General features: G+C 49.6%; 1 protein-coding gene across 50 annotated transcripts in view; it reads left to right on the top strand.

Moving 5' to 3' along the window:
• LOC142912498 (uncharacterized) overlaps positions 1-26,777 on the top strand; it is a 147,124-nt gene that overhangs the window by 33,167 nt on the left and 87,180 nt on the right. For 32 of the 50 annotated variants that reach the window (XM_076060663.1, XM_076060661.1, XM_076060660.1 and 29 more), the window contains 14 exons: positions 810-851; positions 2,279-2,320; positions 3,750-3,791; positions 5,335-5,373; positions 6,863-6,904; positions 6,996-7,157; positions 12,784-12,825; positions 14,375-14,413; positions 18,708-18,812; positions 19,093-19,130; positions 20,379-20,457; positions 22,258-22,296; positions 23,794-23,835; positions 23,927-24,088. In XM_076060663.1, coding sequence (XP_075916778.1) covers positions 810-851; positions 2,279-2,320; positions 3,750-3,791; positions 5,335-5,373; positions 6,863-6,904; positions 6,996-7,157; positions 12,784-12,825; positions 14,375-14,413; positions 18,708-18,812; positions 19,093-19,130; positions 20,379-20,457; positions 22,258-22,296; positions 23,794-23,835; positions 23,927-24,088 — 915 coding nt within the window. The remainder of the gene's footprint in view (positions 1-809; positions 852-2,278; positions 2,321-3,749; positions 3,792-5,334; positions 5,374-6,862; positions 6,905-6,995; positions 7,158-12,783; positions 12,826-14,374; positions 14,414-18,707; positions 18,813-19,092; positions 19,131-20,378; positions 20,458-22,257; positions 22,297-23,793; positions 23,836-23,926; positions 24,089-26,777) is intronic. The other 18 variants (XM_076060736.1, XM_076060741.1, XM_076060747.1 and 15 more) reach the window with 14 other exon arrangements.

Below are 26,777 nucleotides of genomic sequence, written 5' to 3'. Positions count from 1 at the left end.
AGCCTGGGACTTGTAATTATCCCCACACCTGCATGGGGTCTCTCACCAGGGGTTACTCCTGGAATAAGAACGAGACCACCCACAATCGATAAGTTTGGTTCTGGCACCAATGCTCTGTGTGGACATGAGACCAACGATATCTGGTTATATGCCTTGTTACCTCCTCCACGAGCTCTGGCTCCTTCCCATCCAGTGGCGTGACATTCCACATTTCAATTGTTTGTGTCCATTGCCATGGTCCGGTCTATCTGAGACCATCCCTCTCCCTGCCATACTGGCATCGAACCGGCCCCTCACTCTTCACCCTGCGGATGGTGGGCCCACAGTGCACATCTGTGCGTAGTATTACATGTTTGTTTCCTGACTGCATTCATATTCCTTTTGTGAAGGGTTTCTTCGTTACTGCAATATTGATCTGCCTACCGCCATGTCGTCTGTATTGTTAACAAATCTGACGTGGCTTAGTGGTATCCTGCTGCTAATGGAGCACACAAGAATATCTCATCATGCACAGACATGTAGTAACAGAATGATTTTAATCATCGTGTGCTTCCTGCTATTTACATACGGCTGAGAAACGATGTAATGAGCATAGATTTTAGAACATGGACTGAAAGTGTGAAAAGAATCATGGAAATATGCATGCTTGAGACTATGCTGAGAGACAAATACACATGGAATAGAGAACGCACTGGTGAACTACATCATTGAAGTGGCTTGGGGCATCGTTTGTGCCAGAGCCTCTCAGAGTGCTCTACACACTGTGTGTCTCTTAGTGAATGATAATGGTAACAGTTTGTTTTTAACAGCACGAAGATTTCGGACAAGTTTGACGAAAATTTTCATGAGAGGTAAGTGACTCACACCGCATCTCATCTCACACATTATGAAGGACGCCTCCAGTGGCGGCTGACCCTGTGCACAATAAGGTGACTTAGCTCCAGGTGTCCAAGTGGTCACTGTTCTACCATTAGGGGTGATGGTTGCTGTGTGTCATCTCAAGTGAGTTATTCTGAGGGATATTTTCGAATTTGGCAAATTTGAACTGACGTGAACACCCAATAACCAGCGGTTTACAATCAACATAATTTGAGGTTTAACACACCCACAGTAATAACCAGGGCGGCCTGCAGAATTTGAAACTCGAATCCCTCACTGAGTGATGAATGCTCTACTGCTGAACCACGTCATTGACCGCATTACCGTGTGTGTGTGTACACCCCGTGTGTGCGTACACGCCATATGTGTATGTACATGCCATATGTGTGTGTACACCCCGTGTGTGTGTGTGTACACCCCGTGTGTGTGCAAACACACTGCACTCACCGTCTCCAAGAAGGTCGAATACTCTTAGCTGCTGTTTGGTGCATAAGCACAGACAACAGTAAGAGTTTTCCTTTCTGAGACTCGAAGTCTCATTGAGGCAACCCTCTCATCCAATGGGGCAAACTTTATCTGAACAGCACCCAGCCGGGGACTTGTGAGTATCCCCACACCTGCATGGGGCCTCTCACCAGGGGTTACTCTGGAATAGGAGAGAGACCACCCCCAATCGATAAGTTTGGTTCTGGTGCCAATGCTGTGTGTGGAGGTGAGACCGACTATATCTAGTCAGTGCCTTTCTACCTCCTCCTCCAGCTCTGGCTCCTCCCCCCCCCCCAGTCGCGTGACATTCCACGTTCCAATTTCTTGTGTCCATCGCCAAGATCCAGTCCATCTGAGACCATCTCTCACCCTGCCATACTGGCATTGAACCCGCCCCTCACTCTTCACCCTGCGGATGGTGGGCACATAGTGCACATCTGTGTGTGATATTACATGTTTGTTTCCTGACTGCATTCATATTCCTTTTGTGAAGGGTTTCTTCGTTACTGCAATATTGATCTGCCTACCGCCATGTCGCCTGTATTGTTAACAAATCTGACGTGGCTTAGTGGTATCCTGCTGCTAATGGAGCACGCAAGAATATCTCATCATGCACAGACATGTAGTAACAGAATGATTTTAATCATCGTGTGCTTCCTGCTATTTACATACGGCTGAGAAACGATGTAATGAGCATAGAATTTAGAACATGGACTGAAAGTGTGCAAAGAATCATGGAAATATGCATGCTTGAGACTATGCTGAGAGACAGGTACACATGGAATAGAGAACACACTGGTGAACTACATCATTGAAGTGGTTTGGGGCATCGTTTGTGCCAGAGCCTCTCAGAGTGCTCTACACACTGTGTGTGTCTTAGTGAATGATAATGGTAACAGTTTGTCTTTAACAGCACGAAAATTTTGGACAAGTTTGACGAAAATTTTCATGAAATGTAAGTGACTCACACCGCATCTCATCTCACACATTATGAAGGACGCCTCCAGTGGCAGCTGACCCTGTGCACAATAAGGTGACTTAGCTCCAGGTGTCCAAGTGGTCACTGTTCTACCATTAGGGGTGATGGTTGCTGTGTGTCATCTCAAGTGAGTTATTCTGAGGGATATTTTTTCGAATTTGGCAAATTTGAACTGACGTGAACACCCAATAACCAGCGTTTTACAATCAACATAATTTGAGGTTTAACACACCCACAGTAATAACCAGGGCGGCCTGCAGAATTTGAAACTCGAATCCCTCACTGAGTGATGAATGCTCTACTGCTGAACCACGTCATTGACCGCATTACCGTGTGTGTGTGTACACCCCGTGTGTGCGTACACGCCATATGTGTATGTACATGCCATATGTGTGTGTACACCCCGTGTGTGTGTGTACACCCCGTGTGTGTGTGCAAACACACTGCACTCACCGTCTCCAAGAAGGTCGAATACTCTTAGCTGCTGTTTGGTGCATAAGCACAGACAACAGTAAGAGTTTTCCTTTCTGAGACTCGAAGTCTCATTGAGGCAACCCTCTCATCCAATGGGGCAAACTTTATCTGAACAGCACCCAGCCGGGGACTTGTGAGTATCCCCACACCTGCATGGGGCCTCTCACCAGGGGTTACTCTGGAATAGGAGAGAGACCACCCCCAATCGATAAGTTTGGTTCTGGTGCCAATGCTGTGTGTGGAGGTGAGACCGACTATATCTAGTCAGTGCCTTTCTACCTCCTCCTCCAGCTCTGGCTCCTCCCCCCCCCCCAGTGGCGTGACATTCCACGTTCCAATTTATTGTGTCCATCGCCAAGATCCAGTCCATCTGAGACCATCTCTCACCCTGCCATACTGGCATTGAACCCGCCCCTCACTCTTCACCCTGCGGATGGTGGGCACATAGTGCACATCTGTGTGTGGTATTACATGTTTGTTTCCTGACTGCATTCATATTCCTTTTGTGAAGGGTTTCTTCGTTACTGCAATATTGATCTGCCTACCGCCATGTTGCCTGTATTGTTAACAAATCTGACGTGGCTTAGTGGTATCCTGCTGCTAATGGAGCACACAAGAATATCTCATCATGCACAGACATGTAGTAACAGAATGATTTTAATCATCGTGTGCTTCCTGCTATTTACATACGGCTGAGAAACGATGTAATGAGCATAGAATTTAGAACATGGACTGAAAGTGTGCAAAGAATCATGGAAATATGCATGCTTGAGACTATGCTGAGAGACAGGTACACATGGAATAGAGAACACACTGGTGAACTACGTCATTGAAGTGGCTTAGGGCATCGTTTGTGCCAGAGCCTCTCAGAGTGCTCTACACACTGTGTGTGTCTTAGTGAATGATAATGGTAACAGTTTGTTTTTAACAGCACGAAGATTTCGGACAAGTTTGACGAAAATTTTCCTGAGATGTAAGTGACTCACACCGCATCTCATCTCACACATTATGAAGGACGCCTCCAGTGGCGGCTGACCCTGTGCACAATAAGGTGACTTAGCTCCAGGTGTCCAAGTGGTCACTGTTCTACCATTAGGGGTGATGGTTGCTGTGTGCCATCCCAAGTGAGTTATTCTGAGGGATATTTTTTCGAATTTGGCAAATTTGAACTGACGTGAACACCCAATAACCAGCGGTTTACAATCAACATAATTTGAGGTTTAACACATCCACAGTAATAACCAGGGTGGCCTGCAGAATTTGAAACTCGAATCCCTCACTAAGTGATGAATGCTCTACTGCTGAACCATGTCATTGACCGCATTACCGTGTGTGTGTGTACACCCCGTGTGTGCGTACATGCCCTATGTGTATGTACATGCCATATGTGTGTGTACACCCCGTGTGTGTGTGTGTACACCCCGAGTGTGTGTGCAAACACACTGCACTCACCGTCTCCAAGAAGGCCGAATACTCTTAGCTGCTGTTTGGTGCATAAGCACAGACAACAGTAAGAGTTTTCCTTTCTGAGACTCGACGTCTCATTGAGGCGACCCTCTCATTCAATGGAACAAACTTTTTCTGAACAGAACAGCACCCAGCCTGGGACTTGTAATTATCCCCACACCTGCATGGGGTCTCTCACCAGGGGTTACTCCTGGAATAAGAAAGAGACCACCCACAATCGATAAGTTTGGTTCTGGTGCCAATGCTGTGTGTGGAGTTGAGACCGACTATATCTAGTCAGTGCCTTTCTACCTCCTCCTCCAGCTCTGGCTCCTCCCCCCCCCCCCAGTGGCGTGAGATTCCACGTTCCAATTGCTTGTGTCCATCGCCAAGGTGCGGTCCATGTGAAACCTTCTCTCTCCCTGCCATACTGGCAACGAACCCACCCCTCACTCTTCAACCTGCGGATGGTGGGCCCACAGTGCACATCTGTGCGTGGTATTACATGTTTGTTTCCTGCTTGCATTCATATTCCTGTTGCGAAGGGTTTCCTCGTTACTGCAAAATTAATCTGCCAACCGCCATGTCGCCTGTATTGTTAACAAATCTGACATGTTCTTAGCTCTTTCGGTAAAGTAACGTTGAAGGGAAACAATAAAATATATAAGCAGTCATATATAGGCAGTCACGAAAGCTTTAAATCAAAAAATCTGACGTGGCTTAGTAATATCCTGCTGCTCATGGAGCACACAAGAATGTCTCATCATGCGCGGACATGTAGTAACAGAATGATTTTTAATCATCGTTTGCTGCCTGCTATTTACATACGGCTGAGAAACAATGTCATGAGTGTAGAATTTAGAACATGAACTGAAAGTGTGCAATGAATCATGGAAATATGCATACTTGAGTCTACGCTGAGAGACAGAGGAACACGTGGAATAGATAGCACACTGGTCAACTACATCATTGAAGTGTCTAGGAGCATCGTTTGTGCCGGAGCCTCTCAGACCACTTAACACACGGTATGTGTCTTGTGAACGATAATGTTAACAGTTTGTTTTTAACAGGACGGGGATGCGGATCCGTCACCAATGTTTTCTTCATCTGTAAGTGACTCACCAAATCTCATCTCACATTATAAAGGACACCCCCAGTGACAGATCGCCCTGTGCACAGTGAGGTGATTCAGCTCCTGGCCTCCAAATGGTCACTGTTCTACCATTAGGGGTGATGGTTGCTGTGTGTCATCCCAAGTAAATTATTCTTAGGGATATTTTCGAATATGGCAAATTTGAAATGACGTGAACACCCAATAACCAGTGCTTTATAACCAATATGTAATTTGACGTTTAACACACCCACCGTAATAACCAGGGCGGCCTGCAGAATTTGAAATGTGAATCCCCCACTAAGTGATGAACGCTCTACTGCTGAACCACGTCATTGACCACATTACCGTGTGTGTGTGTACACCCCGTGTGTGCGTACACGCCATATGTGTTTGTACATGCCATATGTGTGTGTACACCCCATGTGTATACACCCCGTGTCTGTGTGTATGTAAACCCCGTGTGTGTGTGTTCGTACACCCCTTGTGTGTGTGTGTACACCTCGTGTATGTGTGTATACACCCCGTGTCTGTGTGTGCAAACACACTGCACTCACTGTCTCCAAGAAGGCCGAATACTCTGAACTGTTGTTTGGCACATAAGCACAGACAACAGTAAGAGTTTTCCATTCTGAGACCCGACGTCTCATTGAGGCGACCCTCTCATCCAATCGGACAACCTTTCACTGAACAGCACCCAGCCGGGGACTTGTGAGTTTCCCCACACCTGCATGGGATCTCTCACCAGGAGTTACTCTGGAATAGGAGAGAGACTACCCCCAATCGATAAGTTTGGTTCTGGTGCCAATGCTGTGTGTGGAGGTGAGACAGACGATATCTGGTCAGTGCCTTTCTACCTCCTCCAGCTCTGGCTACTTCCACCCCCAGTGGCATGACATTCCACATTCCAATAACTTGTGTCCATCGCCAAGATCCGGTCCATCTGAGACCATCCCTCTCCCTGCCATACTGGTATCGAACCTGCCCCTCACTCTTCACCCTGCGGATGGTGGGCCCACAGTGCACATCTGTGCGTAGTATTACATGTTTAGTTCCTGCCTGCATTCATATTCCTGTTGCCAAGGATTTCCTCGTTATTCCAAAATGTATCTACCTACCTCCATGTCGCCTGTATTGTTAACACATCTGACATGGCATAGTAATATCCTGCTGCTCATGGAGCACACAAGAATGTCTCATCGTGCACAGACATGTAGTAGCAGAATTATTTTTAATCGTGTGCTGCCTGCTATTTACATACGGCTGAGAAACAATGTCATGAGCGTAGAATTTAGAACATGAACTGAAAGTGTGCAATGAATCATGGAAATATGCATACTTGACACTACGCTGAGAGACAGAGGTACACGTGGAATAGAGAACACACTGGTGAACTACATAATTGAAGTGGCTTGGAGCATCGTTTGTGCTGGAGCCTCTACACACTGTGTGTGTCTTAGTGATAATGGTAAGTTTGTTTTTCACAGGTTGGAGATTTGGGACAAGTGTGACGAAAATTTTCATGAGATGTAAGTGACTCACACCAAGGTACAGGTCCAACCACTGGCTCCTCACACCGCATCTCATCTCACACCGCATCTCATCTCACACATTATGAAGGACCGGGGGAGAGCGTCACCCCTTCCGGAGCGGGGGCCCGCCGTCTGCTATAATTGTGGACAGCCGGGCCACGTCTCCGTGGGGTGCCGAATGCCTTGACGTTGGCCCAGCGGACCCCAGTCATGGTCCGCCCGGACATCCTCGTCGCCGCTTCCATCCCAGGTGAGTCGCGGCATCTCACTCACTCGACCCCCGAATCCACCTCTTTGATTGCGTCGCACCGGTGCGGGGTCTCGTTGGAGATCGGGGGTGGGGTGTTCTGATGGTGGTTGGCCTCTCCGACCGGGTCAATGGTCATAGTTGGTCCAGAGGGTTGTCGCTGCGGCTGCGGGATCTTCGGTCATTCCCGGTTTAATTGAGGAGGTCCAGTGTAGGATGCTCGTCGACACGGGCGCGTCGGTGACCATCGTGTCAAAGTTAATCTACGACATTTTACCAGAAAAATCCCGTGGGTTGGCCCCAGTTTATGTGCCCTGTTGTGCTGCTAACGGGGGCTCGCTGGGCATTATCGGGAAAATCACGGTGCAGATTTCCATTGCCGATATTCAATTGTCCTGTCCGATCCTCGTTTTGTCATCCCTTGCGGTCCCCTGTCTGCTCGGGACCGACTTTTGGCAAAGATGCCCGTTAAAATCCTTATTGACAAAGGATGCATCGAACTACCGTCAGGCCGCCGGCTGTTATTTTTGCCCTCGTTCTCTCGGGTGTGGGCCGCCAATGCTACCGTGCAGGCGCTGGCATCCAGAACAGTGCGAATTCCTCCCTGGGCACAAATTTTGATCCCCTTGCATTTGCGTAAACCCCTTGACCATGCGGCGACTGCAAGGGGGATCGGCTTGGTTCCCTCCAACAGGACCGCTCGAGGATCATCGTTGGCCGCGGCCCTGACCCTGGTGTCCGCCACCCAGGAACCCTTCATCCAGGTCCTTATCACCGGGTCAGAAGTGTCCATCGTCCCGGAGGGTACTGTGCTGGCGCATGCTTCCCGCCACCTGTGTTGTCGGGAGCGTGGGGGGCGGACCACGTGCACCGCCACAGGTGCGTCTGGACGAGGGGTGGCTCAATTCGCTGTGCTCAGGGGGCGCGGAATTGTCCGAGCCCCAGCGAAACGAGCTGAAGGCACTTTTGCACGAGTTCACTGACATTTTTAGCACGGGGAAGTTCGACATTGGGCGTACCATGCTGTTAAGCCACCACATCGACACGGGCGATGCCGCTCCTATCCAGCAGAACCCGTACCGCCTCAGCCTGGCAGAGAAGGAGCACGTGCGGCTGGCGGTCGACGAGATACTCGCCGTGGATGTCATCTCACCATCCACCAGCCCGTGGGGCGCCCCCATCGTGCTCGTTAAGAAGCAGGATGGCAGCTTGCGGTTTTGCGTAGATTTTCGTTGAATAAGATATCCGTGGCGGACGCTTATCCCCTCCTGCGGATGCACGATTTCCTAGACGCTTTGGCCGGCGCCCAATATTTCTCCACCTTGGACCTCCTGTCTGAGTTTTGGCAAGTACCACTCGACGAAGCCTCTAAGGCCAAAACTGCCTTCGTGTGCCTCAGGGTCTCTTCCATTTTAACAGACTTCCGAGCGGGCTCCATTCTGCTCCGGCCACGTTCCAGCGCCTGATGAAGCTGGTGCTGGTGGGTCTCCAGTGGGACACTTGCTTAATATAACTCGACGACATGATCGTCTTTAGTCGGACATTCGAGGAACATCTTGTCCGGCTCCACGCCGTCTTCCTGAAAATGTGGGCGGCGAACCTAAAGTTTAAGTTGCAAAAGTGCCACCTGCTCCAAAGGTACATACGCTACCTGGGGCATATTATTAGCAAATCCTGCATTGCTTCGGACCCCGACCAGACGGAATGTGTCCGGAGATGGCCTAGCTCTACCTCGGTGGGTGAGGTCCGCAGTTTTTTTGGCTTTGCGTTGTACTATCGTCGGTTCGTCGCAGGGTTTGCCACCATCGCGAAGCCACTTCACGCTCTGACGGCCCAGGGCCAGAAGCTTTGCTGGGGAAAGCAGGAGGCCGCATTTATCGCACTCCGTGACGCACTTGTTAACGCACCCCCCCTCCGCTACCCTGACTTCACCATGCCATTTGTCCTGGACACGGACGCGAGTACACCGGCATTGGCGGAGTCCTGTCCCAGGTGGTAGACGGGGTGGAGTGCGTCGTGGCATACGGCAGCAGGGTTCTGTCGCCAGCCGAACAACGCTATTGCATGACGAGCCGAGAGCTCCTCGCCATCGTGTTTTTAGTCCAGCAATATAGGCCCTATCTGTATGGCAGGCAGTTTTTGGTGCGTTCTGACCACACAGCGCTTCAGTACCCGTTGCGGGTGGACCAGCCTGCGGGACAACTCTCCCGCTGGCTGGAGATCTTGCAGGAGTATTCCTTCACGGTGTCATACCGGAAGGGGGCCCAACATTTGAACGCGGACGCCTTGTCACGCCTGCCACCGAGCAACAGGTGCCCTTGCTTCCAGGGTTCGGGGCGCTGTTGGGCGCCGAACGACTGTGCACCCCAGCGCCTTGTGGCGTTGGCTGAGGTGGCCCCTCCCTCTTCTCCTCCCCCCCCCGACGGCCCCCGATCGCGTCGCTCGTGATGCCGTCCTGGGACTGGACCTCGTGGAATAGGGCCGCCTCCAGGTAGAGGACACCTCTCTCCTGAGGTTGCTTCGGCAAGCCGCCGCGGCGGTGGGGGGCAGAGGCCGGGGAGGCGTTGCATCGGTCGTTGTGCGGGACGGCCTGCTGTTGTGTTGGGACGGTGGGTTGTGCCGCTACAATGTTGTCGTGCCCACTGCCCTAAGGGGTAGACTTGTATTGGCGGTGCAGGAGCGCCTGCTGCACTAGGGCGTGCACAAGACCCTTGCCACGCTCCGGCTCGATTTTGTGTGGCATGGCGGGGGATGTTGCCGAGTTGTTGAAGGGTTGCGTGCAATGTGCACGACGAAAACACCCAGCCAAACCATTTTGCCCGCCCCTACAATCCATTCGGGTCTCCTGTATTAACGAACTGGTCGCCCTCGACGTCGTCGGCCCGTTCCCTATCACCCCACCGGGTAACAAATACTTATTTGTCGGCGTCGAAAACTTCACGCATTGGCCTATGGCCTGGCCCCTTCCGAATCAGTCGGCAGCGGCCATTGCCGAGGCATTCCTCCAGGGCTACGTCATGGATAAGGGTGTACCAGAACGCCTGTTGACTGACCAAAATTAATAAGGCGGGAGGTGTGCGCCTTATTGGGTACTAAGAAAATTTGCACTTCACCATATCACCCTCAGACGGACGGTATGGTGGAGCGCTTGCATAAAACCCTGACCTCGATGCTAAGCCACCAGGTCGGCGAGTCCCAGACTGACTGGGACTCGCAGGTGCCCGGGGTCCTCGTTGCCTACCAGATGGCATCTCACTCATCCACGGGTTACTCGCCCTTTTTAATGTTCGGCAGTGAACACGACCCCCCCCATCTAGGCCCAATTGGGTGTCACGCCTAACATGGCGAAATCTCGCCTTCATGACTCCATGCAGCTTAACCCGCAAAAGCTGTCGGAAGCGCGGGAGGCTTCTTGGGTCAATTCGTATTCACGCAAATTGGCCAACGAGCGTCTGCGGGGTCTCCACTCTTCGACGCAAGCATAGGTGGTGGACGACCGGGCCTGGCTGTACTGCCCACAAGTGCCTGTGGGGACGTCGGCTAAGTTGCTTAAGCCGTGGCAGGGTCCGGTGGAGGTCGTTCGTGTTGTCCGACCGCACCGTGTGCAAATCCGCTTGCGCCGACGGACCTAGTTTGTCCACCCGTCGCTCCTCAAGCCCTTCGTCGCTCCATGTCATCCCATTCCATCTCCACAACGTGGAGGTTGAGTGAGTGACGTGTCGGATGAGCCGGAAGGCGTGCCCATGGAGCGCGTCCCTCAGCAATGCCATGTGTTGCTGCCTTCAGGTGTCGCGCGACTAGTTGACCCCGGGTTGCCCTCGTCCCCGGTTCCTCGGCCTCCGCACATTGTTGACCCGGCTGACCGACAGGCTGATCCCGGAGTGGCTCCGGGCTCACCGGGACACTCGCGGCATCGGCCGGGGGCCTCGGGCGGGGAAGGGCCCACCGCGTACAATGGGCTGGCCCCAAGGACTCGTTCATGCCGTATTTTGTAACCAGCCTGCGTGCCCCCGCGCGCCGTGTCGGGTGGTCAGTGTTCTGGTTGTTGCGGGGATCCCGTTCGTTTTGTCTTTGCTCTCTCCTCGCATTGCCATTGTTCCCTCAAATCTATGTATATAGTGTATATGTTGTACAAGCGGGCTGCGGTATTTATTGGGGTTCACGTTTTTGTTGAGGCACACATCGTTTTCCCTCAGGATTGTTTTTATTGTTAATGTTACGGTTCTGAGGGGGGTTTGCAGCCGGGACGGCTGAGTGCTACGTGGGGGGGGGAGGGGGTGATGTAGCGATTGAGTCGCGTACCGCCGGGCGTGGAACTCACCGGGCCCAGGGATACCCCGCTATGTACTGTCAGGGCGGGGTGCGTATAGTACCCGCCCCACGAGGGTGGGGTACGGACAGTGCCTGGGCCCCCAGGGGATAGGGGACCCCATGTCGGGGGCGGAGCGAGGAGGGGAGTGAAAAGCTGATCCGTGAGGGTAGGATCGGCAGTTCGAGTTGGGAAGCAGACGCCGGGCTGAAGCCGGAAGAGGACTCCACAAGGGGACTCGGACTCGAGTAGGCGAGTAGGTTGAGTGTGCGGTAGTGCGTGTCAGGTTAGCTGGTTCCGGTGAGTTTCCACCATAGCTATGGACCGTTACCCCTTTGTGTTAATGTGTTAGCTGGTGTAAATGTGAATAAATGTGTTGCCTGCTATGCCTGGTTGAGAGTGTTTATACCCACTACACATAAGAACAGACAACGGTAAGAATTTACCATTCTGAGACTCGAAGTCTCATTGAGGCAAGCCTCTCCTCCAATGGGGCAAACTTTATCTGAACAGCACCCAGCCGGGGACTTGTGAGTATCCCCACACCTGCATGGGGCCTCTCACCAGGGGTTACTCTGGAATAGGAGAGAGACCACCCCAATCGATAAGTTTGATTCTGGTGCCAATGCTGTGTGTGGAGTTGAGACCGACTATATCTAGGCAGTGCCTTTCTACCTCCTCCTCCAGCTCTGGCTCCTCCCCCCCCCCAGTGGCGTGACATTCCACGTTCCAATTTCTTGTGTCCATCGCCAAGATCCGGTCCATCTGAGACCATCTCTCACCCTGCCATACTGGCATTGAACCCGCCCCTCACTCTTGCGGATGGTGGGCACATAGTGCACATCTGTGTGTGGTATTACATGTTTGTTTCCTGACTGCATTCATATTCCTTTTGTGAAGGGTTTCTTCGTTACTGCAATATTGATCTGCCTACCGCCATGTTGCCTGTATTGTTAACAAATCTGACGTGGCTTAGTGGTATCCTGCTGCTAATGGAGCACACAAGAATATCTCATCATGCACAGACATTTAGTAACAGAATGATTTTAATCTTCGTGTGCTTCCTGCTATTTACATACGGCTGTGAAATGATGTAATGAGCATAGAATTTAGAACATGGACTGAAAGTGTGCAAAGAATCATGGAAATATGCATGCTTGAGACTATGCTGAGAGACAGGTACACATGGAATAGAGAACACACTGGTGAACTACGTCATTGAAGTGGCTTGGGGCATCGTTTGTGCCAGAGCCTCTCAGAGTGCTCTACACACTGTGTGTGTCTTAGTGAATGATAATGGTAACAGTTTGTTTTTAACAGCACGAAGATTTCGGACAAGTTTGACGAAAATTTTCATGAGATGTAAGTGACTCACACCGCATCTCATCTCACACATCATGAAGGACGCCTCCAGTGGCATCTGACCCTGTGCACAATAAGGTGACTAAGCTCCAGGTGTCCAAGTGGTCACTGTTCTACCATTTGGGGGTGATGGTTGCTGTGTGCCATCCCAAGTGAGTTATTCCGATCGATATTTTCGAATTTGTCAAATTTGAACTGACGTGAACACCCAATAACCAGCGGTTTACAATCAACATAATTTGAGGTTTAACACACCCACAGTAATAACCAGGGCGGCCTGCAGAATTTGAAACTCGAATCCCTCACTAAGTGATGAATGCTCTACTGCTGAACCATGTCATTGACCGCATTACCGTGTGTGTGTGTAGACCCCGTGTGTGCGTACAGGCCATATGTGTATGTACATGCCATATGTGTGTGTACACCCCGTGTATGTGTGTGTGTGTACACCCCGTGTGTGTGTGCAAACACACTGCACTCACCGTCTCCAAGAAGGCCGAATACTCTTAGCTGCTGTTTGGTGCATAAGCACAGACAACAGTAAGAGTTTTCCTTTCTGAGACTCGAAGTCTCATTGACGCGACCCTCTCATTCAATGGAACAAACTTTATCTGAACAGAACAGCACCCAGCCTGGGACTTGTAATTATCCCCACACCTGCATGGGGTCTCTCACCAGGGGTTACTCCTGGAATAAGAAAGAGACCACCCACAATCGATAAGTTTGGTTCTGTTGCCAATGCTGTGTGTGGAGTTGAGACCGACTATATCTAGTCAGTGCCTTTCTACCTCCTCCTCCAGCTCTGGCTCCTCCCCCCCCCCCCCCCCAGTGGCGTGAGATTCCACGTTCCAATTGCTTGTGTCCATCGCCAAGGTGCGTTCCATGTGAAACCTTCTCTCTCCCTGCCATACTGGCAACGAACCCACCCCTCACTCTTCAACCTGCGGATGGTGGGCCCACAGTGCACATCTGTGTGTGGTATTACATGTTTGTTTCCTGCTTGCATTCATATTCCTGTTGCGAAGGGTTTCCTCATTACTGCAAAATTGATCTGCCAACCGCCATGTCGCCTGTATTGTTAACAAATCTGACATGTTCTTAGCTCTTTCGGTAAAGTCACGTTGAAGGGAAACAATAAAATATATAAGCAGTCATATATAGGCAGTCACGAAAGCTTTAAGTAAAAAAATCTGACATGGCTTAGTAATATCCTGCTGCTCATGGAGCACACAAGAATGTCTCATCATGCGCGGACATGTAGTAACAGAATGTTTTTTAATCATCGTGTGCTGCCTGCTATTTACATACGGCTGAGAAACATGTCATGTGTGTAGAATTTAGAACATGAACTGAAAGTGTGCAATGAATCATGGAAATATGCATACTTGAGTCTACGCTGAGAGACAGAGGAACACGTGGAATAGATAGCACACTGGTCAACTGCATCATTGAAGTGTCTTGGAGCATCGTTTGTGCCGGAGCCTCTCAGACCACTTAACACACGGTATGTGTCTTGTGAACGATAATGTTAACAGTTTGTTTTTAACAGGACGTGGATGCGGATCCGTCACCAATGTTTTCTTCATCTGTAAGTGACTCACCAAATCTCATCTCACATTATAAAGGACACCTCCAGTGACAGATCGCCCTGTGCACAATAAGGTGACTCAGCTCCTGGCCTCCAAATGGTCACTGTTCTACCATTAGGGGTGATGGTTGCTGTGTGTCATCCCAAGTAAATTATTCTTAGGGATATTTTCGAATATGGCAAATTTGAAATGACGTGAACACCCAATAACCAGTGCTTTATAACCAATATGTAATTTGACGTTTAACACACCCACCGTAATAACCAGGGCGGCCTGCAGAATTTGAAACGTGAATCCCCCACTAAGTGATGAACGCTCTTTCTGCTGAACCACGTCATTGACCACATTACCGTGTGTGTGTGTACACCCCGTGTGTGCGTACACGCCATATGTGTTTGTACATGCCATATGTGTGTGTACACCCCGTGTGTATACACCCCGTGTCTGTGTGTATGTAAACCCCGTGTGTGTGTGTTCGTACACCCCTTGTGTGTGTGTGTGTACACCTCGTGTATGTGTGTATACACCCCGTGTCTGTGTGTGCAAACACACTGCACTCACTGTCTCCAAGAAGGCCGAATACTCTGAACTTCTGTTTGGTACATAAGCACAGACAACAGTAAGAGTTTTCCATTCTGAGACCCGACGTCTCATTGAGGCGACCCTCTCATCCAATCGGACAACCTTTCACTGAACAGCTTCCAGCCGGGGACTTGTGAGTTTCCCCACACCTGCATGGGGTCTCTCACCCAGAGTTACTCCGGAATAGGAGAGAGACCACCCCCAATCGATAAGTTTGGTTCTGGTGCCAATACTGTGTGTGGAGGTGAGACCGACGATATCTGGTCAGTGCCTTTCTACCTCCTCCTCCAGCTCTGGATACTTCCACCCCCAGTGGCATGACATTCCACATTCCAATAATTTGTGTCCATCGCCAAGATCCGGTCCATCTGAGACCATCCCTCTCCCTGCCATACTCGTATCGAACCTGCCCCTCACTCTTCACCCTGCGGATGGTGGGCCCACAGTGCACATCTGTGCGTAGTATTACATGTTTAGTTCCTGCCTGCATTCATATTCCTGTTGCCAAGGATTTCCTCGTTATTCCAAAATGTATCTGCCTACCTCCATGTCGCCTGTATTGTTAACACATCTGACATGGCATAGTAATATCCTGCTGCTCATGGAGCACACAAGAATGTCTCATCGTGCACAGACATGTAGTAGCAGAATTATTTTTAATCATCGTGTGCTGCTTGCTATTTACATACGGCTGAGAAACAATGTCATGAGCGTAGAATTTAGAACATGAACTGAAAGTGTGCAATGAATCATGGAAATATGCATACTTGACACTACGCTGAGAGACAGAGGTACACGTGGAATAGAGAACACACTGGTGAACTACATAATTGAAGTGGCTTGGAGCTTCGTTTGTGCTGGAGCCTCTACACACTGTGTGTGTCTTAGTGAACGATAATGGTAACAGTTTTTAACCAGGACAGAGATTTGGGACAAGTGTGATGAAAATTTTCATGAGATGTAAGTGACTCACACCGCATCTCATCTCACACATTATGAAGGACGCCTCCAGTGGCAGCTGACCCTGTGCACAATAAGGTGACTCAGCTTCTTGCCTGAAAGTGGTCATTGTTCTTTCAATAAATACATAAAGGCCAGTGCTTTTTAAACAACATTAAGCCATCTTTAACGTCCACATTGGAACATACGGCAGGTATTTAAGCGGAATACACCTACAGTAATAACCAGGGTGGCCTGCAGAATTCCAACTGTGAAATTCTCCACGAAACAGAGAACTCGCTACTGATCCACGTGACTGTCCCCAATACCGTGTTTGTGTATACTCCCTGTGTGTGTGTGTACACCCCGTGTGTGCCGTCCATGTTTAAACAGCAGCTGCATGATTTGTGCTAAACGGAGTCGTGTTTATCGGGAACTACCTGTAGGTATGTGTGTGAATGGTAATGGTAACTGATTGTTTTTAATAGGGAGCCCATTCTGCTGATGTCTCTATCTCATCTCACACATTATGAAGGACACCTCCAGTGGCAGCTGACCCTGTGCACAATAAGTTGACTTAGCTCCTGGCATCCAAGTGGTCACTGTTCTACCATTAGGGGTGATGGTTGCTGTGTGTCATCCCAAGTGAGTTATGGCAAATTTGAACTGTGACGTGATCACACATTAATCAGCGGTTTACAACCAACATATTATTTGACATTTAACACACCCACAGTAATAACCAGGGTGGCCTGCAGAATTTGAAACGCGAATCCCCCACTAAGTGATGAACACACTACTGCTGAGCCACGTCACTGACGCATTACCGTGTGTGTGTGTGTGTACACCCCGTGTGTGTGCGTACACCCCGTGTGTGTGTGTGCGCACGTACACCCCGTGTGTGTGTGTACACCCCGTATTTGTGCGCGCGTACACCCCATGTGTGTGTGCGTACACCCCGTCTGTGTGTTTGTGCGCGTACACCGTGTGTGTGTTTGGACGCGTACACCCCGTGTGCGTGTGTGTACACCAGTGTTTCTGTCTGTGTACACCCCATGTGTGTACGTGAGCACTGTGTATGTGTGCGTAAACCCCGTGTGCGTGTGCACCCCGTGTGTGTGTGTGTACACCACGTGTGTGCCATCTGTTTTTAAACAGCACCCAGTCCCTCTTGGCATCAGCAGGAGATGGGACAGATGCCATTCTCAGCCATTGTCTATTACCTCTGCATATTATTCACGGTTGTGGATAGACCGGTCTCTCCTTGGATGGTCACCACCATGTTTCTGGTTTACTAACTCGTTTCAATTCATTCTCCAGTAGTGCGGGAAGCTGTCAAATTGAAGAAGGATACTTTCGGAGCTTTTTTTGGAAAAAAATGTCTCTCGACTGAATTGAGAGGTCAAATTGAAGAAGGATACTTTCCGAGCTATTTTTTTTGGCTTGCCAATTGGGCGGTAGCAGTCGCTGAAGCGTAGGCATTGGAGGAGTTTTGAGGGGCCATGGAGAGGGACTATCGGTGAGCCTCAAAGATGTTCTGGCATACCATTCGACGCCTTAGGAGAGGTCGACGGGACATGGCCTGTGCTATTCTCAGTAAGGGTAGCGTAATATTGAACTCAACTAAGGAGATAGTTGAGAAGTGGAAGGAACACTTTAAGGACCTCCTCAACCTGGTGGACATGCCCTCCTCTCAGAAGGCAGCCCTAGAAACAGCGGATCTATCATGGCTACTTAAGTCGCTGCAGCGGTAGAGGGCCTTCGTAGCGGCAAAGCTGCTGAGGTGGACGAGATTCACCCTGAGTTGTTGAAAGCGCTGGACAGTTTAGGTGTGAAAAATGTCTAAGATGTGTCAAGAGGAGGGATTTTTCTCACTATATCTAAATTAGCATGATACATATCACGGGTAAACGCTTTTTCAAACATTGTTTAACAATACATTTAGGTGAAACTTAAGCTCTTTTGAAGATCCAAAGCTGATAATTATAGAATGGTCGCTTAAGTGGTTTCCCAATACACCAGTTAGCCAAAATTTGTGTGGTGCATTGGTTAATATTACATTTAAGTCGAGTGATCCCCATTTTTTAGGTTAGTACGAGTAGGTGAATTTATCAGTTGAGAAAGGTTAAATTAATTGGCAAATGATAGCGCCTCTACTGGGGGTCGATCCAGTTCTAATTTAAATCGCCCATTATGGTCAGTTCACCCTTTGGTAGAGCAGAAATAAACTTTTTGATAATAATTTCAACCTCTTTATTGCTACCTTTAGAAGGTCTATAGCATCACATTAAGAGTCTTTCTGCTTATTAGTTAAGGATACATTTATCACTAACCCTTCAAGGCACCCTTTTGCATTGACTGCACTAATCAGAGTGCTTTTAATATTAATTTGAATATAAATTGCTGTTGCGCCACGTTTATTTTCGCAATCTAGACGGAATTGTAGTTTTCAATTGCAATCTGATCATTTATGTAACCGGAGAGAAACAGCGTCTCCGTCAGGCAGATGACATTGGGATCTAGACTGTTCACCTCCTGCTTTGGCTGATCAAGTTTGCATAATATCCCTCATATTAACATGCATTAATATGAATCCTCTTCTATTAATAAAATCAGAAGCAAAAATGTAGTAATATTAGGACCACGTTGAGGCCCTATACCTTCCATTAAGAGCAAAAGAAAGGTTAACAATTTACAGATGGTCGTGGAGGCGCTCGTCCAGTTGTCGATTGACGTAGAGGTCATCTGGGTGCGATTATCTCTTCATTCAAGTCGTGGCAGAGTCATGTGCGGAAGTCAGCTCACCATCGACAAGCCAGTGATCGCATGGCTCGACCTGCTTGGAGCCACAGTGGGAGATGAGCGTCACTGGAGCAGGTTGGTGGCCAACACCACACCCAGCTGCCTTTGTTTCCTCGGGGCTGAAGTCTTCTCATGATACAAGCTATTCTTTTAAGGCTGAGTCAACATAGGAGAGTCCCAGGACCATTTAAAATATATTCCCAAATTTTAATGACTATGAGCAGGAATAAAACTCAGACACCTGAGTGTTTAGCGCTGTGCACTAACCACGGCACTGCTGCTGCCCACGTACACATGGATTCCCACACACATGCACACAACCAATGTGATCCTGGTTTCTGAACTTGTTTTGCAGCTCTGAAGAAATCAACCAAGATGGAAAACAACCTGCAAGTGAGCACTGCTATAGATTGTTTTTCCTATTCACCTGACATTGTATTGCCAAAAGTCATTTCAGAAAGGGCTGCTGTATGTTAAGATTTCTTGTTGTTATTCTGTCTGTCACTGTTCAAATAAACCTACCATTCAAATTATAGACTGATCATTTCTTTGTCAGTGGGCAAACGTACAAAATCAGCAGGGGATCAAATATTTTTTTCCCTCACTGTAGCTTTTTGTAGACCTGTTCATTGTTCTTTATGCTGTGACAAAATACATATTAAGTGACATTATCAACAGATACAGGTCGACATCACAGCCAGGATGAGGGTTGCTTTGTACGTGTATGGGTTTCTATGCACCTCCAAACAGGTTTACAGATTCCCATGCAAAATTATGGGTCCTTAATTTTAGTCTGGTCGCCATGTAGCTATATTGTTGTCTAATCTGTGGATTACTATTTCAGGCTGTGGTCTCTGTGTAAGTCTATGAGTAGTTCTGTAAAGTTTTGTATATTTTAGTACAGTGTCTTAAATCTACTTATTTAGTTATCTGCTCAAGGGCAGGTCCATTGTTCAAGATCTCTCGATCCCAGCTCTATCTACTCCTCCTCTTCCTCTGAATGCTTCTAAACTTGAGCAAGGGAAATGCAGTCTAGGTGGCTTCCCTTTGCTGAGCTGTATTGCTCGTGTGACACCATGGCATTATGCAGCGCTACGTCATGCCCTTGAAGCATATTTAACCATATGCGTCGAAATCAGAACCAGAACTGAATTAAGAGGCGACCTTCCATCGTCCTGCCTACCACTGGAAGGCAACTGCATGCAGTTGTAACAGAGTGCAGTTTTAAAATGAAGGCCAATACCATGCTTTCTACCTGGTTTATATTTCGAGTTGGCTCAAACGAGGGCCCACAACCTCACACCACCTGGTCCCTAGCATGTAGGCTGTGCATTGATGTGACATTCCTCTGATTTCACCCCTGAATTAACGCAAATTGTCGACAAATGTATCATATATCTGTGTTTATCTCCAATTATTGTGGGGATAAATATGGATAAGAGAAGTCACCCATGGTGCCCCCACTAAGTGGTACTTACTTTATAACCTCCAGAGGGGTGATTGATAATACTGAAGATATGGAATCAACTCCTATTGATAATTGCAGTTGAGACCTTCATATTGTGAGTCAGTAACTCTGATCACAGCAACAGCAGCGAGAAGAATGTGAATAATTTACATTTCTGATCACGGTTATCGCAGGTGAGGAGTCGCTGCAAGGGGACTTTTGCTTCCATTGGATCGTGGGATCTTTCCTCCAGCCACCAAACGAAATATGCATGTGAGTGTATGCCATGTTTTCTACACATCGGCGCCAGTTTGGAACGTTCAGTCTGGCCTGCCTACGATCCATCCTAAGTTCAACCAGGCTGGATTTTGTGAGGAGCTCGCAGATACTTGAGAGATCTGGACACATTCCCATGAACTGAGGAGGCTCGTGAAGGATTCTACTTGGCAGTTGGAGGCAGTCGTTCTCCAACAACACCAGAAAGTAGAGGAGCAATGCTCACAACAACGTGCCAAGAGCCGAGTAGCTAAACTTCAATAAGTTGGCAGAGTGTGGAACACAGGTGGTGCGACTGCCAGTCAGTCAGTCAACCCATAGCAACTGGGTCTGTCCTTTGAATTCCGGTCAGCGAGCTTTAGACACTTCACGTGGCCTGGCACAAGTGCTGTGGTGAGATCACCACCACTTAGTGGTTTGTGCCGGAGCGTCTCTGAGCGTGCTTGACACTGTACATGTAGTCATTGGTTAACAAGACAGATGCATTCTTGAAAATCTTAGTCGGAGGTAAAATCCTATAAGAAATGTCAATAGAGGGGGTTGAGTACCAAGCCCCCAACTCGATCAACAAAGATATTGTTATGGTTAGTGCTTTTAATTGTTGCACTTTTTGCATATATTTTTTGCATGAATAACAGTTAAAAATGAAATAAATAATGGTGAAGTCATCCTAATGTAGAAAATGCTGTAGTCTGTGCTTATGAGCTATAATGGGTGTAGTGGAGACAAAGAGAAAACTTAAGAACCGAAAGTGGATAAGTACAGAAGGTGTGTATTTCACCAATACCATGTTTTTTTCCTTTTAACAAATTCTAACAATTTTGTCCATAAATAACACATTTAGAATGTTCAACTTTTTATGCTGTAATTATGAATTAAACATTGTGGTCAATTAAATAAGGAAAACGATCGGAAGAATAACTAACAAAATGACTAACGAATTCTTGGCATTTGAAGCATCACCACCACCACCACTATTTTCACCCTCACCAAATCTCATCTCACACATTATTTTGAACACCCCCAGTGGCAGTTAACCCTGTGCACAATAAGTTGACTCAGCTCCTGGCCTCCAAGTGGTCACTCTTCTACCAGTAGGGGTGATGGTTGCTGTGTGTAATCTGAAGTGAGTTATTCTTAGCGATTTTTTCGAATTTGGAAAATTTGAACTGACGGGAAAACATAATAAACAGCGCTTTACAACCAACATATATGAAGTTTAACACACCCACAGTAATAACCAGGGTGGTCTGTAGAATTTGAAACGCGAATCCCGCACTAAGTGATAAACGCACTACTGCTGAACCACGTCACTGCCCCCATTACAGTGTGTGTGTATTTACACCCCGTGTATGCGCGCGTACATCCCGTGTGTGCGCGTGCACGTACACCCTGTGTGTGTGCACCCCGTGTGCGTATGTATACCCCGTGTGCGTGTGTATACCCCGTGTTCGTGTGTACACCCCGTGTGCGTGTGTATACACCAATGTTTCTGTCTTTGTACACCCCATGTGTATGCAGATTTTTTATGATTGTGTGGTACCTGCTATTTGTATATGTCTGAGAAATGTCATGAGCGTAGAATGTAGAACATTAACTGAAAGTTTGCAAAGAATCATGGGGAGATACATAATAGAGACGACACTGAGAGACAGAGGAACACATGGAATAGATAGCACACTGGTCAACTACATCATTGAAGTGTCTTGGAGCATCGTTTGTGCCGGAGCCTCTCAGACCACTTAACACACTGTATGTGTCTTGTGAACGATAATGTTAACAGTTTGTTTTTAACAGGACGGGGATGCGGATCCGTCACCAATGTTTTCTTCATCTGTAAGTGACTCACCAAACCTCATCTCACATTATAAAGGACACCCCCAGTGACAGATCGCCCTGTGCACAGTGAGGTGACTCAGCTCCTGGCCTCCAAATGGTCACTGTTCTACCATTAGGGGTGATGGTTGCTGTGTGTCATCCCAAGTAAATTATTCTTAGGGATATTTTCGAATATGGCAAATTTGAAATGACGTGAACACCCAATAACCAGTGCTTTATAACCAATATGTAATTTGACGTTTAACACACCCACCGTAATAACCAGGGCGGCCTGCAGAATTTGAAACATGAATAACCCAATAAGTGATGAACGCTCTACTGCTGAACCACGTCATTGACCACATTACCGTGTGTGTGTGTACACCCCGTGTGTGCGTACACGCCATATGTGTTTGTACATGCCATATGTGTGTGTACACCCCGTGTGTATACACCCCGTGTCTGTGTGTATGTAAACCCCGTGTGTGTGTGTTCGTACACCCCTTGTGTGTGTGTACACCTCGTGTATGTGTGTATACACCCCGTGTCTGTGTGTGCAAACACACTGCACTCACTGTTTCCAAGAAGGCCGAATACTCTGAACTGCTGTTTGGTACATAAGCACAGACAACAGTAAGAGTTTTCCATTCTGAGACCCGACGTCTCATTGAGGCGACCCTCTCATCCAATCGGACAACCTTTCACTGAACAGCACCCAGCCGGGGACTTGTGAGTTTCCCCACACCTGCATGGGGTCTCTCACCAGGAGTTACTCCGGAATAGGAGAGAGACCACCCCCAATCGATAAGTTTGGTTCTGGTGCCAATGCTGTGTGTGGAGGTGAGACGGACGATATCTGGTCGGTGCCTTTCTACCTCCTCCTCCAGCTCTGGATACTTCCACCCCCAGTGGCATGACATTCCACATTCCAATAACTTGTGTCCATCGCCAAGATCCGGTCCATCTGAGACCATCCCTCTCCCTGCCATACTGGTATCGAATCTGCCCCTCACTCTTCACCCTGCGGATGGTGGGCCCACAGTGCACATCTCTGCGTAGTATTACATGTTTAGTTCCTGCCTGCATTCATATTCCTGTTGCCAAGGATTTCCTCGTTATTCCAAAATGTATCTGCCTACCGCCATGTCGCCTGTATTGTTAACACATCTGACATGGCATAGTAATATCCTGCTGCTCATGGAGCACACAAGAATGTCTCATCGTGCACAGACATGTAGTAGCAGAATTATTTTTAATCATCGTGTGCTGCCTGCTATTTACATACGGCTGAGAAACCATGTCATGAGCGTAGAATTTAGAACATGAACTGAAAGTGTGCAATGAATCATGGAAATATGCATACTTGACACTACACTGAGAGACAGAGGTACACGTGGAATAGATAACACACTGGTGAACTACATCATTGAAGTGGCTTGGAGCATCGTTTGTGCTGGAGCCTCTACACACTGTGTGTGTCTTAGTGAACGATAATGGTAAGTTTATTTTTCACAGGTGGGAGATTTTGGACAAGTGTGACGAAAATTTTCAGGAGATGTAAGTGACTCACACCAAGGTACAGGTCCAACCACTGGCTCCTCACACCGCATCTCATCTCACACCGCATCTCATCTCACACATTATGAAGGACCGGGGGAGAGCGTCACCCCTTCCGGAGCGGGGGCCCGCCGTCTGCTATAACTGTGGACAGCCGGGCCACGTCTCCGTGGGGTGCCGAATGCCTTGACGTTGGCCCAGCGGACCCCAGCCATGGGCCGCCCGGACATCCTCATCGCCGCTTCCATCTCAGGTGAGTCGCGGGACCTCACTCACTCGACCCCCGAATCCACCTCTTTGATCGCGTCGCACCGGTGCGGGGTCTCGTTGGACATCGGGGGTGGGGGGTTCTGATGGTGGTTGGCCTCTCCGACCGGGTCAATGGTCATAGTTGGTCCAGAAGGTTGTCGCCGCGGCTGCGGGATCTTCGGTCATTCCCGGTTTAATTGAGGAGGTCCAGTGTAGGATGCTCGTCGACACGGGCGCGTCGGTGACCATCGTGTCAAAGTTAATCTACGACATTTTACCAGAAAAATCCCGTGGGTTGGCCCCAGTTGATGTGCCCTGTTGTGCTGCTAACGGGGGCTCGCTGGGCATAATCGGGAAAATCACGGTGCAGATTTCCATTGCCGATATTCAATTGTTCGGTCCGATCCTCGTTTTGTCATCCCTTGCGGTCCCCTGTCTGCTCGGGACCGACTTTTGGCAAAGATGCCCGTTAAAATCCTTATTGACAAAGGATGCATCGAACTACCGTCAGGCCACCGGCTGTTATTTTTGCCCTCGTTCTCTCGGGTGTGGGCCGCCAATGCTACCGTACAGGCGCTGGCATCCAGAACAGTGCGAATTCCTCCCTGGGCACAAATTTTGATCCCCTTGCATTTGCGTAAACCCCTGGACCATGCGGCGAGTGCAAGGGGGATCGGCTTGGTTCCCTCCAACAGGACCGCTCGGGGATCATCGTTGGCCGCGGCCCTGACCCTGGTGTCCGCCACCCAGGAACCCTTCATCCAGGTCCTTATCACCGGGTCAGAAGTGTCCATCGTCCCGGAGGGCACTGTGCTGGCGCATGCTTCCCGCCACCTGTGTTGTGGGGAGCGTGGGGGCGGACCACGTGCACCGCCACAGGTGCGTCTGGACGAGGGGTGGCTCAATTCGCTGTGCTCAGGGGGCACGGAATTGTCCGAGCCCCAGCGAAACGAGCTGAAGGCACTTTTGCGCGAGTTCACTGACATTTTTAGCACGGGGAAGTTCGACATTGGGCGTACCATGCTGTTAAGCCACCACATCGACACGGGCGATGCCGCTCCTATCCAGCAGAACCCGTACCGCCTCAGCCTGGCCGAGAAGGAGCACGTGCGGCTGGCGGTCGACGAGATGCTCGCCGCGGATGTCATCTCACCATCCACCAGCCCGTGGGGTGCCCCCATCGTGCTCGTTAAGAAGCAGGATGGCAGCTTGCGGTTTTGCGTAGATTTTCGTTGAATAAGATATCCGTGGCGGACGCTTATCCCCTCCTGCGGATGCACGATTTCCTAGACGCTTTGGCGGGCGCCCAATATTTCTCCACCTTGGACCTCCTGTCTGAGTTTTGGCAAGTACCACTCGACGAAGCCTCTAAGGCCAAAACTGCCTTCGTGCGCCTCAGGGTCTCTTCCATTTTAACAGACTTCCGATCGGGCTCCATTCTGCTCCGGCCACGTTCCAGCTCCTGATGAAGCTGGTGCTGGTGGGTCTCCAGTGGGACACTTGCTTAATATAACTCGACGACATGATCGTCTTTAGTCGGACATTCGAGGAACATCTTGTCCGGCTCCACGCCGTCTTCCTGAAAATGCGGGCGGCGAACCTAAAGTTTAAGTTGCAAAAGTGCCATCTGCTCCAAAGGTACGTACGCTACCTGGGGCATATTATTAGCAAATCCTGCATTGCTACGGACCCCGACCAGACGGAATGTGTCCGGAGATGGCCTAGCTCTACCTCGGTGGGTGAGGTCCGCAGTTTTTTTGGCTTTGCGTCGTACTATCGTCGGTTCGTCGCAGGGTTTGCCACCATCGCGAAGCCACTTCACGCTCTGACGGCCCAGGGCCAGAAGCTTTGCTGGGGAAAGGAGGAGGCCGCATTTATCGCACTCCGTGACGCACTTGTTAACGCACCCCCCCTCCGCTACCCTGACTTCACCATGCCATTTGTCCTGGACACGGACGCGAGTACACCGGCATTGGCGGAGTCCTGTCCCAGGTGGTAGACGGGGTGGAGTGCATCGTGGCATACGGCAGCAGGGTTCTGTCGCCAGCCGAACAACGCTATTGCATGACGAGCCGAGAGCTCCTCGCCATCGTGTTTTTAGTCCAGCAATATAGGCCCTATCTGTATGGCAGGCAGTTTTTGGTGCATTCTGACCACGCAGCGCTTCAGTACCCGTTGCGGGTGGACCAGCCTGCGGGACAACTCTCCCGCTGGCTGGAGATCTTGCAGGAGTATTCCTTCACGGTGTCATACCGTAAGGGGGCCCAACATTTGAACGCGGACGCCTTGTCACGCCTGCCACCGGGCAACAGGTGCCCTTGCTTCCAGGGTTCGGGGCGCTGTTGGGCGCCGAACGACTGTGCACCCCAGCCCCTTGTGGCGTTGGCTGAGGTGGCCCCTCCCTCTTCTCCTCCCCCCCCCGACGGCCCCCGATCGCGTCGCTCGTGATGCCGTCCTGGGACTCGACCTCGTGGAATAGGGCCGCCTCCAGGTGGAGGACACCTCTCTCCTGAGGTTCCTTCGGCAAGCCGCCGCGGCAGTGGGGGGCAGAGGCCGGGGAGGCGTTGCATCGGTCGTTGTGCGGGACGGCCTGCTGTTGTTTTGGGACGGTGGGTTGTGCCGCTACAACGTTGTCGTGCCCACTGCCCTAAGGGGTAGACTTGTATTGGCGGTGCAGGAGCGCCTGCTGCACT

Source organism: Petromyzon marinus, chromosome 5 (genome assembly GCF_048934315.1).
Source record: "Petromyzon marinus isolate PM22_M1 ecotype Great Lakes invasive population chromosome 5, UKy_Petmar_22M1.pri1.0, whole genome shotgun sequence".
Taxonomy (NCBI): Eukaryota; Metazoa; Chordata; class Hyperoartia; order Petromyzontiformes; family Petromyzontidae; genus Petromyzon; species Petromyzon marinus.
This window is presented reverse-complemented; position numbering and strand designations above follow the sequence as displayed.